The 17,198-nt window shown below is 40.4% G+C and overlaps 1 protein-coding gene across 1 annotated transcript; it reads right to left on the bottom strand.

Moving 5' to 3' along the window:
• Window positions 1-1,881: 1,881 nt before the first annotated feature.
• Window positions 1,882-16,389, bottom strand: hcrtr2 (hypocretin (orexin) receptor 2). Its single transcript, XM_061837758.1, has 7 exons — window positions 16,179-16,389; window positions 8,725-8,903; window positions 6,648-6,891; window positions 4,599-4,714; window positions 4,262-4,482; window positions 4,030-4,151; window positions 1,882-2,084 (listed from the first exon to the last, which is right to left on the bottom strand). Exons 1-7 carry the CDS (start codon window positions 16,387-16,389, stop codon window positions 1,882-1,884), a joined length of 1,296 nt encoding a protein of 431 aa, XP_061693742.1.
• Between the last annotated feature and the right edge of the window lie 809 nt (window positions 16,390-17,198).

Here is a 17,198-nt window from a genome sequence, read left to right as displayed (position 1 = left end):
AACTAACCCTCATTAGTTTCTTATGAGATCTCTTTTTAAAAAATATCTCTTCAATCCAATGTCTCATTTTGAAGAGGGAGTGCATGACTTTGAAAACTTGCACCAAAGAACACAAGAAGAGCGCAAGAACACTTTCTTTCATCTTCTCTAGTGCATCACAAATGAAAGCCTTTCAAGAAAATAGTATCTTTCCAAAGAGTCTGCATTTCCCAAGAGGAAGAAAGTTTTTGTCAAGTGATGATGATTTGGACTTTTGTTTCGCCTCGCAGCACAAAATGGGTATCAGAAATAGCCTGAATTCATAGCTTATTTGTCAAAAAACAGTAATGGTGGATATGTGAACATGCTTGGCTAAATATACCACTCTGGGCAAAAATTTTTTTTTTCTTCTTCAAAATTTTAATACAAATATGACTGGTGGTACAGTGGGAGACTGGCTAGCACATCTGTTTCACAGTTCTAAAGACCTGAGTTCAAATCTGAACTCGCCCATGTTTGTTTTGCATGTTCTACCTGTGCCTGTGTGGGTTTTCTCCAGGTAATCAGGGTTTCCTCCCACATTCCAAATCATGCATGATTTGTTGATTGAAGATTTTAAAATGCCCGTAGGTGTGAATGTGAGTGTGAATCGTTGTTTGCTTACTTGTGGCCTGCATTTGGCCGGTGACCAGTTGTGGGTGTACCACGCCTTTCACCCAGAGTCAGCTGGGATAGACTACAGTACACCTGCGACCCTTGTGAGGATAAGCAATTCAGAAAATGGATTGTAGCCCCTAATTTTGCTTTGTATAACAGTAAAAGCACACTGTTTTAAAGAATTGTACAGAAACTTGGTAACTTCAAACTGCTAACAAGACAGGTGTGACAACAGCAGGAGCAAGTTTACAAAAGTACAAAGCAGTACAAATCAGCTTTTCTTTTTTTTTTTTTTTGCCACGTGCAACGACAAGAACAACTCAACAGAGTAGCAACAAAGTCAGAAAGTATGTTGTTCTAACTTCAAAGAGACAACTTTAAAGAACCCTGTGTGTCCGTATTACCCACCAAAAGATTGAAAAAGAGGATGAAACATTTGCCAAAACAAATAAGATGTTTTGTTTGCACTGTTTGATATACGGTATAAACTGTCAGTAAAAAGATTGGATAGAACTTCTCATTCACAGTAAGAGTGACCACAGTATGTTCAAACTTCAGTTTTTCGTTTTTTTATTTTTTTGTTTTTGCTAGTATTCCCACTAGCTAACTTACAAGTAATAAATACATTAAGTGCTTGTAAATGAGGTCCCAAATTGGAATCTTTACAATTTAAAGCTCATTATTCCTTATGAATGCAAATTACCAATCAATTTGAAATGGCAGTTCATTAAAGATAATTGGATCAACTCACAGTTAGCCACGTCGGGGCCTAACCTTATTTGAGAATATGGTTCAGGTTTATGACTTATATGTCTGAGAAAGTCACTATTGATTAAATTACAACCAAATAAAATCACATCTGAATTAGTTTGAATTGAGGTAGAGCTGTCGCAAGTCGTGTCGGTGCACGTCCGGACTGTCCTTGCCTGATTTTCATCACTGACAGGCGTTAAGCTTAGGTGACGTGATTGCTTTCAAGAATGTCAGCCTTTGCTTTACAACTGAGGTAAAATGGATTTGCTTTTTTTCAGGATTTGTTTTGAAGACATGCAGTAGTGTGCTGTCAACAGGTGTACTGTATATTTGAGAAGTACAGTAGAGAGAAAAACTTGAAGCAATACAGTGTGAGCTGAAATGAATTCCCCGTGGCTGAGCTTCGCTTTGGAGCAGGTGTGCGCGTTTCATCAAGGCTTCCACAAAATACTGTATGAAAAAATCAAACCCTTGTAAGAGCCCTGAAATGTTTTATGCATTTAAAATCTCAATCTGCTGATGATCTTGCACTATTTGATCTGATATGTGTGACACGTTGTCCATGTTGTTAACGTGAGTGGACAGCGACTTTCGGCTGTCCGTGCTCATTCGTGTGCTCATTCTCTTCGGTCTCTCCTGGCCTTGACCGTGACAACGGCAAGAAAAGGCTGCTTTGAACTCCCCACGGAACTTCCCTGACCAAACAGAAGGAAAGTCAAATGCAGTCAGAGACATTTCAAATGGGATCCTTTGCTATTTTCTCAGTCAATAAACCATGACATCTTTTATAGAAAACATAACTGACTCTGAATTCATTATAATAGTCAACATCTTTAAGGATGAAATGCCAATGCTGTGATATGAAATCCTTCTTTGAAATTCCAGGATGTTCAAATATCTAACCTGTCTACCAATTGTTCTGCTTCGGTTAGCACCCCGATTCACTTCGTCTGTTCTGTCCAGTTTTGCCAGTTATATTGAAAACTGACTCACTTTACTGATTACTTGATCTTTAAATTAACCTAGTTACTTAACTAATTACTTTTCAAAAGTAACTTTTTTGTAAAAAGTAACTTTTTAGTTACTTTCAGCAGCTGTCAAGTACCAGGAATATTACTTAATCACTGTACCAAAACAAAAAAAAAATGCATTAGCTGGTCCCATTGACAATACTCATTTACGGAATGGTGTCATCAGCATGAAAAAATAACGTGAATATGAGTAAAGGTGAAGCCACACATTAACTGAGTAACTGAGAGCAGACTTGAAATACAAAATACAACTTAGATAAATACAAGCAGAACATTCTCAGTGCATCTAAATGATCTCTCTGAACAAGATAGATAGATAGATAGATAGATAGATAGATAGATAGATAGATAGATAGATAGAGATAGATAGATAGATAGATAGATAGATAGATAGATAGATAGATAGATAGATAGATAGATAGAGTGTGCGTGTGTGTGTGTGTGTGTGTGTGTGTGTGTGTGTGTGTGTGTGTGTGTGTGTGTGTATTTTCTCTTTGAATAAACTCAGATTTGTGACTGTATTTCCAGTTTTAGTATGCCAATCCCTCATCAGCACGCTTTGTGTTTGCACCGCTGGCGGCTTAGGCACACGTGAGTGGACTGTCGTGCGGAAAATGTGCAACACGCTAGGTGATGTCATTGCACCAGATGGCTCCACTCAAAAATATTACAGCATTTTAGATATTGTACTCAGTTGTTGTGTGCATTTTAGTTATGGATAGTAAAGAATATAGGGCGTTTCATCCGTTTTATTCATCATTACTAAAACAAAGGCGGAAAATTGGGCTACACTTATGACAAGCAGTGTGACTGAATTAAATGTCTTCATTGACTTGCCTCATGTTCCTAAGCAATACAGTGCATTTATTTGACAAATATCTGTTGTCTGAACATAAACATCATATATTAATATCAAAAGTATATTTAACAATAATTTTGTGAACAACAAAAGTAACTATTGGCAGCCAAATGAAAACAACAATAATCTAACGTCTCATAAGTAACACTTTTATAACACCAGTCTGCATTTTCTCCAAATATCAGAATAATTAAAGAAAATTAAAACATAGGCAGAGCAAGTAATTTACATTCCCCTGCTGGACACCAATACTGTCATAATAATATAATAATAAGTCAAAGAGATCCACCATCTTGCATGGCCGTGTAGCTGAACAGGGCAGTTTGAAAATAAATACATTTTTAATATCATTAAATCAAATGCAAATATATCTTGGCTTGTGTATCTATCACTGTGATGTAAAATGTGGAGTAGAAAAAAATGAATGTTCTTCCATTAGATGGAAGAATACAGGAGATGATATCATTAATAAAGTTAAATAAATCCTGCCTTAATGTGAATTTATCTGTTTTGTGTTTAGTTTTGTTTGATTAAACAAGCGCAGATTTCATACTAAGTGGGTTCATTTGTGAGTAAGCCAAGACAGGATCAACATCATTTTAGTATTCATACTTTTTGTGATATTTTTTTGTGGTAGTGTGTTGTGAGATTCAAAATAGGTGCTTTGGCTCAATTAAAGTTGGTAAACACTGCACTAGAGGGCAGTAGGGAGCTAACACACGTCGTCCACGGGCATGTGAACAAACTCACCGCTGAGGAAATTGTAGATGATGGGGTTGAGTGCACTGTTTGCATATATGAGCCAGTGTGAGAATGTAAACCAAGCGTACACTGTCTCTCGGTCAGTTGTGTTTCTGAAGGTCCCAAAGACTCTGTGGAAAAAGTGCAAATCAATATCAATGAAAGAGTAAATCTCTTTTTATCATCTTGAATTGAAATCACCGAGCTGAGCTAGTGTTGACTGCTCTGATTTATCTGACACCTTTTCATCACATTGAGTACGCTGATCGGCAGGTAGCACACAGCAAACACAAGGAGCACCACAATCAGCATGCGAGCAGTCTTGCGCCTGGCTCGGATCTGTTTGATTTCGGCGCACACAGTGCTGGTCTTGACTCGCACGGGCTCTCCCGGCCCGGCAGCCGACGCCGAGCATTGCATGGTCTTCCACTTCCTCTGCAACACTGACGTGCTGCCAGGAATCTATCGAACATAAATCAATCAAATCATACAGCCAGCATACATACCGTTCATTTAGTGGCGAAGGCCGGTGTAGCGGTGGATTGAAAAGGTGAAAGTTTTCCGTGTGATCCGCTCACCTGTTGACACCACAGCTTGTGACAGATCTGTATGTAGGCCAGCACCATGAGACATAAAGGTGCAAAGTATGTGACAATGAAGAAACAGCTGTGATATACTTTGGCGTAGATCTCATCTGGAAAAAAAAGCAAAGAGCACATCAATAACATGGCTTTTGACTAATCTCAAGGATTGACATTTTTGACCACCTGATGTGTTTCCCAGAGAAATTTGTGTTTAATTGTAAAATAAGGATGGGCAAAAATGAGGGGGAAAAAAAGCCCCTCATGTCTCCCCATCTGTTCTTTGGATACACTGCCTCTAGCTGTGAAACGTAATCAGAAATGTGAAGTAAACAATTTATGTAAATGTTTCCTAGCTGGTGATTTAAGGTACTGCTTACCCGAAATATATTATCGGAATTTATCCTATTAAAGTGGGCGGAAATTGTTACCCCACATTTATTGGGTCATTATTTTTTTTTTTTTAACAGAGGTTTTTTTTTTTGTTTTTTTTGTTTTTTTTTTACATTTATGATGACACTAATAGCCGTTTTGGTCTCATTCCCTACCCATCTCCATTACGGACATTACATTATTACAAACACTGTTTTAAGAATCTCTGTCATGAAGTTTTTTCAATCTTTCTTTTTTTTTAAGTCGCTCGCTGTACTGTTTTTGAATCGCCTTGTCTACTGTGTTGGGAGTCTAACAAATCACTGCAGATGTAAATCAATAGCTATAATGGTGTCTCTAAATGTAGAATGGTTGGAAAGGTATTATTACTCTTGCATGTTTGAAACATTCATTCATCTTCCTCGAACAAAAAATGAAGCTCACTTATATTTTGACACTTGCTATAGTAAATGGTATCATATTTCTGTGATGGATTGACTATATAGTTATTTTGCTATCACTTTCTTATGTGTATTTAGCTTGACGCTACTTGGGTACAATGCGTTCACATATTTAACTTCGGATTCATTACTTGTCATCAAGCAGCTGCACACCATCGCCGTGATTAGCACGAAAGCGCTTGATTTGACTATTACCTTTCTGTGTTGAGTTGAAGATATCAGAATGATGTTTTTTAACCTATATTCTTCACATAATCCAGCTTTCTGTCACAGTGCAACAATTATAGACTTGTTGGACTATATCATCATAACGCCGCATGTGCAACTTAATGTCGCATTCAAGTTATAGCGGTGCCAAAAATGGAGCTTGTCGTTAATATTTTGCTATAATTAGGCCAGTAAATGAAGAAAATCTTTTGTGCAAACCGGTGACGGTAAAGGTAGTTTGTACACAGGCCAAACTCGGGCTAAGATCATTTCAAAGTTTATGATAAATACAATGAAGCTTTCACATCATGACCTTTGTGTAAATATCACATCTCAAGGATAAGCCCATTGAAAATGTCAACATTATACCAACACATACAACATACTTTGTACATATTTATAGTTCAGATGTTAAATCTAGCCCTTCATTGTCGCCTATGTTGTGTTTTTATATTTTCCCTTTCTTCTAAAACACCATCGGACGATTATGATTGAAGTGAAAAGTAATTTGCTATTCAACAACAGCTATTTCCTCTTTTTTTTAATGGTATATTGTGATTGGAATGTATTATTCAATGTTTTTCTTCCAGTAGACTAGCACATGCATTATTGTGTATTTGTAGCGATCCCCCAATTCCAGGCAACCTACTGTAATGACCAGCTGCTCATCAATTGAAAACATATTGAACTCTTACTTTATTGTTAAGATGGGCAAGACAATGGCAGAATCCATTTGCTAATCAAAACAGCAGCAAGTGCAAAAGGACACCAACAGTCTCAGCTGAATTACTGAAAGTTACAAATATGTTGTAAATGTGTTCCTGTTGTAATATTAAAGGGAATGTGTTACGTAGAGACAGCTGCATATAGCATATATAGTGTCCAGTTTGCACCCTTTTGCATCATCCCAAAAGACCCGAAGAAGCTTCGATAGGTTTCAGCGTAAACTATGACTACTGAAAACAAAAAGTAGTGTTAAAAAGGGATCCGTGTGTCAATCACGCACCTTGCCAGTGTTCATCACACACAGTGAACAAACTGGTCTTGTTGGTGAGGGCCGGCAGCAGACTGGTGCTTTCCATCACGATGGCTTGCGGGATCATGATGATGCACGACACTACCCAGATGATGACAATGCTCTTGCAAGCCCTCTTGGCGGTGCTTTTGAACATCAGCGGGTGGCAGATGGCGTACCACCGGTCTTGAGCAATGCAGCTCAGAGTGAGCACTGACACGGAGACGGAGATAGTCTAAAAAGTAAGCAAGGGAACATCAAACTCTCAAGCTATGCACAAACTTGAAATAAGGCGACTAAGCGAGGTGTGCCACGAGAAATTATTTAGATTTTTTTATCATTGGTCCAATATTGATATTTACCTGTAACAAATAATTTATCTATATTGTTCTCAGTGGCTGCTCTGGGTGGTGGGGATCCAAGACATGAAAGGGGGCTTCTGATTTATGTTAACACATTTTATGTCAGGTGAGTGAAGGTGCAGGCAGGAGGGTGTCAGACGACCGAACAAAACAACTCCCCCGAACAAAACAACTCCCCCGATCCGACACACTTGTCTGTTTCAGTCACTTCACTGTTCACTTCACTGTTCTTCACTGTTTAATCTTTTTGCATCCTACCGTGTGCGCTACAAAATGCGTGCCACTGATCAAGTTTCCTGTTTTTCAAAGGTTTTGAATTTTTAAACTAACTCTCACAACATTGGGGCACATCATTTTTACAGCAACACATTAGTCACTTCAAACTGCTGTAATTACGAGAGGACTCTTAATCTTTTTGGACAATTGTAAAAAAAAAATGGCATTACCAAATTACTGGCAACTTTTTCTTTCTCGGTGACTGACTATTTTTTTTAAATGTCTTCATGCCACAAATGTACGGAGCCCCAAAAGAGACATTGGGGGAAAAAAAACGAACTGGTTTCTCATTTTAATAAGTAAGTAAATCATTACAATGAATAATTACTCATTACAATGAGAGTGTCAAAAAACGGCTCCCTATGGGTCGTAGCCTATTTACCTGCTAGCGATAGCTTCTTGAATAAGGAATAAGGGTATTTTATACATGCTCACATGCAATGGACTAGTTACTCATTACAATGAGAAACTTACTCATTACAATGAGAACGTTTCTCATTACAGTGAGAAAGTTTCTCATTTCAATGAGAAACCAGGTTTTTTTTTTAATGTCCCTTTAGGGGCTCAATACAAATGTATGCTCTGTCAATTAAATATCAACCTTCTTTCCTGTCTTCCTAGCAAGTCAAACCAGACTCAAATCTGAATCAATCTCAAAGTGACGTTTGAGGATGTTAAGCTGCAGCCAAAGTACTGTTCTTAAGGTACATGTGGCAGCGTTTGGTACCCGTAAATCCAGTTTGTGCTGCTGTTGTCACTAATGAAGACCAGATCTGGGTAATCGGCCGACCAATTTTTATAGGCAGCCACTCGTGGGAAGGTTCACCACTCTTCCATGTTTTGGAGATAATGGCTCTGACCATGATCTGTGGGACTCCGAAAGCTTTAGAAATGGCTTTGCTTTTCAGACTGATGGAGGTCAGTTACTTTATTTCTCATCTGTCATTGAATTTCTTTGACTGTGCCATTTCATTGCAAATTTAGAGATGTTTTATTTGACTTTTTTTTTTTCAGACATGTTCTGTTTAAAAGTAATTTCTTGGATTGAACAAGTCTGGGTGTAATCAAGCTTAGGTGTCATCCCTGATAAAGAACTTTCCAAAAATGTGAGCCATAATTAATTCATTACATAACAAGGGGGCAGGGAAATTACTTTTTATTATAGGGTCAGGTATGTTTGAATTTTTTTATTCTTCTTAATACATAAAAGCACAATTTTATGTTTAATTGGGTTATCTTTGTCTGATATCTAATTTGTTTGATTATCTTAAAATATTGAATAAATGAGAATGGACGAAGCCTTGCCAGTATAAATGACACCCCCTCAAAAATAGGCAATCGGTCCCGAAACAAAATACTTTCAATTTATGGCCTGTGTTTTAAAAAAAAGTACTTTTACAACTCATCCATACAACGGGTTGATTTCGTACCTGCAGGTAGGGCACAACTTTGCAGAGCATCTCTCCAAAAAACCACGTCTCTGTGATGTCCACCACTAGACTTGCAGGCAGGCAGATGATGGTGACCAAGACATCAGCGAAGGAGAGGTTCACTATGAAATAATTGGTCACAGTCCGCATGTTGCGGTTTTTCCAGACTGCAAAACAAACTAAAAGACAGAAAGCTTTCAATTACAATACTCTCCAAGACAGGATGTGTCGCTTTCACATGGGTGGTGTTGTTGACTTCTAATTGGGTCAAACGACATAACACCCTCTGCCAAAAACAAGTAGTAATAAGAACAGAGAATGTGTGTTTGTCTGTGGATGTACAATTTGGAGTCTGCTGTACAAGTCTACTTTTAATACCATATAATACTCCACTTACTCATACTTATTTAGCGGCACGATATATGCCGTACATATCTTTATCCACCTACCAATGCATTTTCTGAGCCGCTTAGCCTCACAAGGGTCGTGTGAGAGTGTGTGTATACAAATTAGATTGCTCTTGTCCTCATTAGGACGAGAGCTCAAGTAAACCCAAACTGGTCCCTCGTCAGTCCCTGGTAACACAATCTATACGTGTATAATATTCGTCCATCCATTTTTTTTCACCGCTTATCCTTCAAGCGTCGTGGGGAGTGCTGGAGCCTATCCCAGCTGTCAAAGGGTAGGAGGCGGGGTACACTCTGAACTGGTTGCCAGCCAATCACAGTCACACCTATGGGCAATTAAGAGTGTCCAATTAATCTTGCATGTTTTGGGGATGTGAGAGGAAACCAGAGTGCCAGGAGAAAACCCACGCAGGCACGTGGAAAACATGCAAACTCCACCCTGGTGGGGCCGGGATCGAACCCGGGACCCCAGGACTGTGAGGCCAACGCTTTTCCAGCTGAGTCACCGTGCCACACATGCATAATATTTTCCTGTAAATATATGGATCATACAATTATTTTTTTCCAAACTCCTTCTGTCGCTTCTTATATTAGCTGTGGTGTCCGTTTTGATGAGAAGACATCAGAAATGACCCAGAAAAACAACCACCAGCGTATCAATTATTACTTGGAGTTATGTGATTAACATGCAAATTCCCCTAGAAATTAAAAAAGTGGGGGGGGAGGTGAGGCTACTGTAGCTGCAGTTGTGACCAACGTTAACAGGCACAGGGCGATGTATATACAGTGGGTTGTCGTTAAAAACCACTTTGAAACGTTGTGACTAGTTCCTTTAGTGGGGGGTGAAGGGCACACTACTCTGTTGGTGCATATATGATTGGAAACCCCCTCATCATCATTCTTCAGCCTATTTATAACAGTAACAATCAATTTAATTTCCACATATTGTATGATTCACTGTAGTGTCTGATTATCTTAGTCTGAGGGATAATTTTAAATCAGACGTTGCTGATGTCGGACCCAGGAGACTCTCTGTCATTGTTGTTGTTCATTCTAAAGGTAATTAATGGGGTTCATTCAAAGCAAACAGTACAAAGCATGTTTTTTTGGAACTTACATTGAACAACACCAGAAAATTGTGTAAGATACACTTTAACATAAAGGGTAGGGTTAACTAGTTCATTACAAGAATCATTAAGTACGTGAAGCATACCAGGTAATATATTTTATGCGTTCATTAATGCACTCTACAGGCTCTATTTTTGTGACAAGCATGAATCTTGTACAGTCGCCGACGTTCAACTGTATGGAGGCAGATCAAACCGGTAAACTGACATACAGTGAAGAAAAGAAGTATATGAACACCCTGCTATATTGCAAGTTCTCCCACTTGGAAATCATGGAGGGGTCTGAAATTTTCATCGTAGGTGCATGTCCACTGTGACAGAGACAATCTTAAAAGAAAGATCCACAAATCAAAATATATGATTTATTTGTGTGATACAGCCGCAAATAAGTATTTGAACACCTGTCTATCAGCTAGAATTCTGACCCTCAAAGACCTATTAGTCCGCCTTTAAAAGTCCATCTCCACTCTTTGTATTATTCTGAAGATGACCGCGGTCATGTATGGTGAGATTTTGGGAAGAAACCTCTTTCCATCATTGAAACTGGGTCGTGGCTGGGTCTTTCAACATGATAATGACCCGAAGCACACTGCCAGGAAAACCAAGTAGTGATTCCATGAGAAGCATATAAAGGTTCTGGCATGTCCTAACCAGTCTCCTGACCTAAACCCAATAGAAAATCTTTGGAGAGGGCTAAAACGCTGTGTTTCTCAGCGACAGCCCAGAAACCTGTTTGATTTAGAGAGGATCTGTGTGGATGGAGGAGTGGGCCAAAATCCTTCCTCCAGTGTGTGCAAAGCTGGTGAACAACTATAGGAAACATTTGACCTCTATAATTGCAAACAAAGGCTACTGTACGAAATATTAACATTGTTTTTTTCAGGTATTCAAATACTTATTAGCAATTGTATCACACAAATAAATCATTAAAAAAATCATACATTGTGATTTCTGGATTTTTATTTTTGGATTATCTCTCTCACAGTGGACATGCATCTACGATGAAATTATCAGACCCTTCCATGATTTCTAAGTGGGAGAACTTGCAATATAGCAGGGTGTTCAAATACTCGTTTTCTTCACTGTAAGAGTCCAGTATTTTTAAAGAAGGAAGTCTGAGTCTCTCTAGGCGTGAAAACAGCCAACTTCAATCGTGTCCATTAAAAGCGGTTTCTCTCATTGCCTTTAAATGCTCACACTCACAGTCTTATATTGAGACTGTCATGCTCCTGGCTTCCTGCCCAGGCTGGGCGTGGCCAGCCAATTAGTCAGACCACACCTGCCCCTTGTTCCAGCTGATGCCTCCCAGTATATATAGGACTTGGGGGACGACTTGTCCTTCGCCAGATCGTCATCCTTGGTGCTTCGTTCCCGCAATCCCGTTCGCCTGACTTCTGCTCTCCGTGTACCGACCTACGCCTGTCCCTTGACCCCACTCTCGAGCTTGCCGCACGATTACTTCTGCCTTGTTTGGACTCCCTGCCTGATCCCTGACCTTGGACCGAATAAAGGTTTCCTCTATACTGTCTGCCTGTCTCTGGAGTCGTGCATTTGGGTCCACCCTTGAGCCCCGTTCGTGACAGAGACGAGGATGATACGTAGTTGTACTGTTTGACTTATTTTCACTGTTCTTGCCCAGCTTGGCACAGAACGGTGTAAAAAATAGGCAAACGCAGATAGCCTCGTCATTGCAAGAAAAAGGAAATGCCAGTTTTTAACAACCCGCACTAGATGTAGAATAGAGCCCATCCATCCATCTAGCCATTTTCTTAACCGCTTATCCTCACAATAAAAAAGTAGAAATACACACCCATATTAATGTTCTGTGCCTAAACACATGCATGGGACTGATCTATGTTAACTACCCACTAAAGTCCGATTTCTCACCAAGTCATAAATAAATAATAAAGCAATAATTACCAATAAATAACTTATTAATTCCCACAACTGCTATCATGGAAATACAATACCCATTCATCTCCCACTGCAGGTGCGGGTTGTGGTATAGAAAGACAGCACAGTATTTATGTGAGATGTAAATGGCTCAAGCTACTTTAAGGAAAATTTTAGTATTCACAGGTGGCTGACAGACTTTACAAATCCCAAGAGGAAAATATGGATATTGGAGGAAGAAAATAAAAAGTCAGAGTCCCAACATCCATACAAATCCAGAGGCCACCTTTTATGTAAAGCTTTCTTTGCGTATGGCAGTATTGTCTAATGTGATTAGGACAGCAAACTCAGTGTGTGCGTGTGTGTGTGTGTGTGTGGTGTGTGTGTGTGTTTGTGTGTGTGTGTGTGTGTGTGTGTGTTTGTGTGTCTGTGTGTGTGTGTGTGTGGTGTGTGTGTGTGTGTGGTGTGTGTGTGTGTGTGTGTGTGTGTGGGTATGCGACAATGTGTGAATGTGACGGAACTGTGCAGTTGTTTTGTGGTGGTGCTGTGGAGAAGAAGAAGGAGCGCGGAAGTTGCGAACGTCGACAGTGGCAACTCTAGCAACGGCAACCGGGAAAGAGTAGTGATTAGAAGAGGATTAAGTGAATGTGCAGAGCGGATAACAAGGCGGCTAATGGGGCCATTCAGGCAGCAAATCGGTGCTCCGTGCCTTGATTGTTGCCGCAATTCAGCTCAACTGTGCAACGAGAGAACGGAATTAACCCCGAGGGAGAACATCGGCTCCAGCATGCCCGCAACCCTATTGAGGCTGGGCGGTTCGGAATAGTGTTGTTATGTTCGCAAACGATTTGAACAAATATTTTGATGACCGAACTGAGCCGCATCAGGGATTTGTTCTTTTTGCCTGGCCGTTGCCCGCAGGCTTGAGGTGAGCGAGTTGTCTGGGAGCAGAAACTGTTGAAGCGGAATATTCAGCAAATGACCGATGAGCAGCCATCGTCAGGCAGTGCTGTGCAGGAAGAGGAAAGAATTAAGTGAACTGAGCTATTCGTTCCTGAAATGCTGTACTGAGGAGCTGAGTTATTCGTTCACTGAACTCGTGTACTGCGGAACTGAAGAGTGATTCTTTATGGAAAGCGGCTTAAGCGAACTGAGTGATTTATTTGCTGAAGTAGTGTGCTGAGGAATTGAAGAGTGATTCGTTCTTTTGTGATCCGTCAATCCGCGATGTACTAGTACCATGAGTGATTAGTTTCCTAGGGGAGTGATGTACTGCGCAGTGAGTGTACTCATGAGTCATTTTAGGAGCAAGTCCTGACATCTTTGTGGGGATAGCTTTCACTGGCAGCTGTTTCTTCAAGCTAACGGCTAATTTTGAGTCAATGAAGCACACGTTTAAAATAAATGTAAATTAATAATAAATGGACATCATTCCCTCTGTCTCCAATGCAATTATTAAAGCCTTTTTATTTCATCATCACAATAATAACATACATGCAACTTTTACACCGTTTCTCAACATTTCACTAATCAGATGACAATAACAGTAACGTTCAGGACGCCTGGGTGGCAGAATGCAGAAAAGCCACGCCGGGTGGCGAGAGCCTACCTGGACAATAGCAAGCATGTAACGATGGTTGGTAGCTGAGCTTGTTATACACTAAAGTTTTATTATTATTATTATTATTTTTTACCTCCCCACCTTTTCTGCTTTACAATACATGACAACAACAACGCATATTGTGGGTCGGTAAATGTGAACCTCAGGGATGGGTCATAAATGGAATGAGGAAGCTCTTAAATGATTTTATGAAAAGAAAAGAGCAATTCAGTGAACAAATCTTTTGAAAAAAAATTATTTGAGTGGGCGGCATGGTGCATCAGCTGGAAAGCATTAGCCTCACAGTTCTGAGGTCCCGTGTTCGATCCCAGACCCACCTGTGTGAAGTTTGCATATTCTCACCGTACCTGCGTGGGTTTTCTCCCGGCACTCCGGTTTCCTCCCACATTCCAAAAACATGCACCATAAATTGGACACTCTAAATTGCCCCTAGGTGGGATTGTGAGTGTGGCTGTTTGTTTTAATATGCCCTGCAATTGGCTGGCAACCACTTCAGGGTGTACCCTGCCTCCAGCCCACTGACAGCTGGGATAGGGTCCAGCACTCCCCGCGACCCTCGTGAGATACGCGGCTAAGAAAATTGATAGATTTGTGTGATTCAGTGCACTACAAAGAACTGCCCTGCCCATCACAAGTTTGGAAAATGGATTGATACCTCTTTTTCATCAAGTCGTGATCTTCAACTCTCATAGGAGCAGTTCGCAGCAGTGTGAAGCAGCTGGGATGAAAATAAGCACCTCCAAATTTGAGAACATGATCCTCAGTCGGTAAAGGAGAGGCCCCGTAGCTCAGTGGTTAGAGCATTGATTTGGTAAACCAGGGGTTGTGGGTTCGTATCCCACTGGGGCCTCCACTCCCTGAGAAGGGTTGTGTCAGGAAGGGCATCCGGCATAAAAATTGTGCCAAACAAATATGTGCGTTCATCTGAGATGACACTCTGTGGCGACCCCTAACGGGACAAGCTGAAACAAACTTACTATCCCCAGTCTACAGTGATGTGGACTTTTTATTGGTCCGTTGTGGTAAGGAGGAGCAAAGCCGAAAGGCAAAGCTTTCAATTTACCGGTTGATCTATTTCTCAATCCTCACCAACGGTGTGTGCCGTGGCCAAAAGAAGAAGATATCAAATACAAGCAGCCGAAATGAATTTCCTCTGCGGGGTCTCTCCCTCGCAGATAGGGTGAGAAGCCCGGTCATCTGGGAGGGGCTCCAATTAGAGCCGCGGCTCCTCTGCATTGAGAGGAGCCAGATGAGGTGGCTCGGGCATTTGTTTAGGATGCCTCCTAGACACCTCCCTGATGAGATGCTCTGAGTACGTCCCACCAGGCAGAGACCCTGGGGACCCCCCAGGAGATCGTGACATGATAATGTATTCCAGCTAGCCTTGGAACACCACGGGATTCGCCCGGAAGAGGTGGATGAAGTGGCTGAGGAGAGGGAGGAGAAGTCTTGGCATCCGGGCTAGAGCTATTGCCTCCACACTGGATGGATGGATGGATAGATGGCAGTATTTCAAACTCCTTTGTGACACAGCAAAACTGTTCCAGGGCAATGGCATAGGGATCTACTATTCTGCAAGACCATGCATCTGAACATTAATTATTTAAATAAATACATGAACCATCAAATTTAAGAGGTGATGTATCCCATGAGCTTTTACACTCTCTCATGTCCACAAATTAAAGTAGAAATCCTGGATAATGTAACACACTTTATGGACTGAAAACAATCAGATGCTCATTTTCCTTCCCAGAATGCCAACAAACATTTATTTACACTTCAATCAGTCAATGGGGCATTGTTGACGGAAAACGCATGTTTGATGGGAAGGGGGGGTTCAAATAAAAATGAGTAAAACCGTACACAGCCCAAAATTTAAAAATATTTTTTTTTTTTTTCGGATAAACGTTAGTTAATAACAGGTTTTATCATAAGCTCAAGGGTGACAGTAACATTCATGCAATCAACACTCATAAATTACAGCATTAGGAGGGAAGGAGATTAATTTTTAAAAAATGTGATCATCAACTACTGTAAATGCAGTGCAGTTCGACAAAACGGTAATTTGCAACCACAATACCTGTTGAACCTGTAAATGCACTTGGTTATATATGTATGTATCTATGTATGTATGTATGTAGGTATGTATGTATGTATGTTTGTATGCGTGTGCATGGGCTTGTGCGTGTGTGTGTGTGTGTGTGTGTGTGTGTGTGTGTGTGTGTGGTGTGTGTGTGTGTGTGTGTGTGTGTGTGTGTAAATATACCGTAGTACATATATGAAGCAGAACAACATACAACATAACATATTAGATTAACTGTACTCGAATGTCTAAAACTCAATCCTCAATTATTTGGACAAAATCCTAGTGACATATCACTGAAGAAAAAAAAAGAGGAAACTCACCGAGTGAATTGCCGATGAGTGACACGAAGAACACAAAGATGTAAGCCACAATGAGAACCCACTCATAATGCTTGGGGTGCAAATATTCAGTCCAGATGTAATGGAGAAGTTCATCATCATCCACGGTGGAGAGCGCATCTAACTCTGTGTTGTTGTCCCCTTGTGCGGAAAAACAATCCTCACAAGTTAAGTCCCCGGTAGCCCCCGACATGATAATTGTTGGTGTAATATTCCTGTTTTCTTCTGGGCTGGTTGAGTCGCCTTTGCAATGAGATAGCGACAATCTTAGTGTAGGCTGGTTTCAGGTTGACTTTTACAAATAGAGGCTGGTCTGACCACACTGCACTGCCAACAGACACCGTGGCCACTTGCTCACTTAACAAGTATGAAGCTGATGTTGCTGTTCATCCCTTTTCTCTGGCTCTCTCACTCTTGTATCTCACTCTCTCTCGCTCTCTCTTTCTCTCTCCTGTCTCTCTCTCTCTCCTCTCTCTCTCTCTCTCTCTCTCCTCTCTCTCTCTCTCTCTCTGTCTCTCTCTCTCTCTCTTTCTCTCTGTGTGTCTCTTCCATTCTTCCCTTCCAGCCCCCACACCTCCAAAAAAAACAAAATTCTGAGATGTTTTTAATGAAAAAGATACAATTTTATAATTTTGTCCTTCATAAAAATATACACGGACGACATACTTGGCAAAACACAAACCCCTGTAACTCTGAACAGATTATTCAGTGCACTGAACTCACTAAACTGAATTGTTCACCTTTCTAGTAACCTCAACCACTTTTAGTCTGGTTAGAAAAAACTTTAAAACATACAGAAGGGTCGCTATCACGTCATAATATTTTAACATGATAGCGACCTTTTTTGTTGGGGGGTGGCAGCAATACGCTTCCTTACAAACATGTTTTCACCCACTAAAGCACATTTTAAACTCTGATGCCCTTGTGTTCATAATGGTAAATACAGGTAGCAAAAAATAATCTCAATTAAAGCTCAGATGTCTCAAGATAAATATAATATTC

Source organism: Syngnathoides biaculeatus, chromosome 12 (assembly GCF_019802595.1).
Source record: "Syngnathoides biaculeatus isolate LvHL_M chromosome 12, ASM1980259v1, whole genome shotgun sequence".
In the NCBI taxonomy this organism is placed as follows: Eukaryota; Metazoa; Chordata; class Actinopteri; order Syngnathiformes; family Syngnathidae; genus Syngnathoides; species Syngnathoides biaculeatus.
Note: the sequence above shows the minus strand (reverse complement) of the source record. Positions and strands in the feature narration are given on the sequence as shown.

Coding starts and splice junctions, on each gene's coding strand:
- hcrtr2 (XM_061837758.1), bottom strand. CDS start 16,389: ATGTCGGGGGCTACCGGGGACTTAACTTGTGAGGATTGTTTTTCCGCA. Junction 8,904..16,178: donor ACTCATCGGCAATTCACTCG/GTGAGTTTCCTC, acceptor TCTGTCTTTTAG/TTTGTTTTGCAGTCTGGAAA. Junction 6,892..8,724: donor AAGTTGTGCCCTACCTGCAG/GTACGAAATCAA, acceptor CTTACTTTTTAG/ACTATCTCCGTCTCCGTGTC.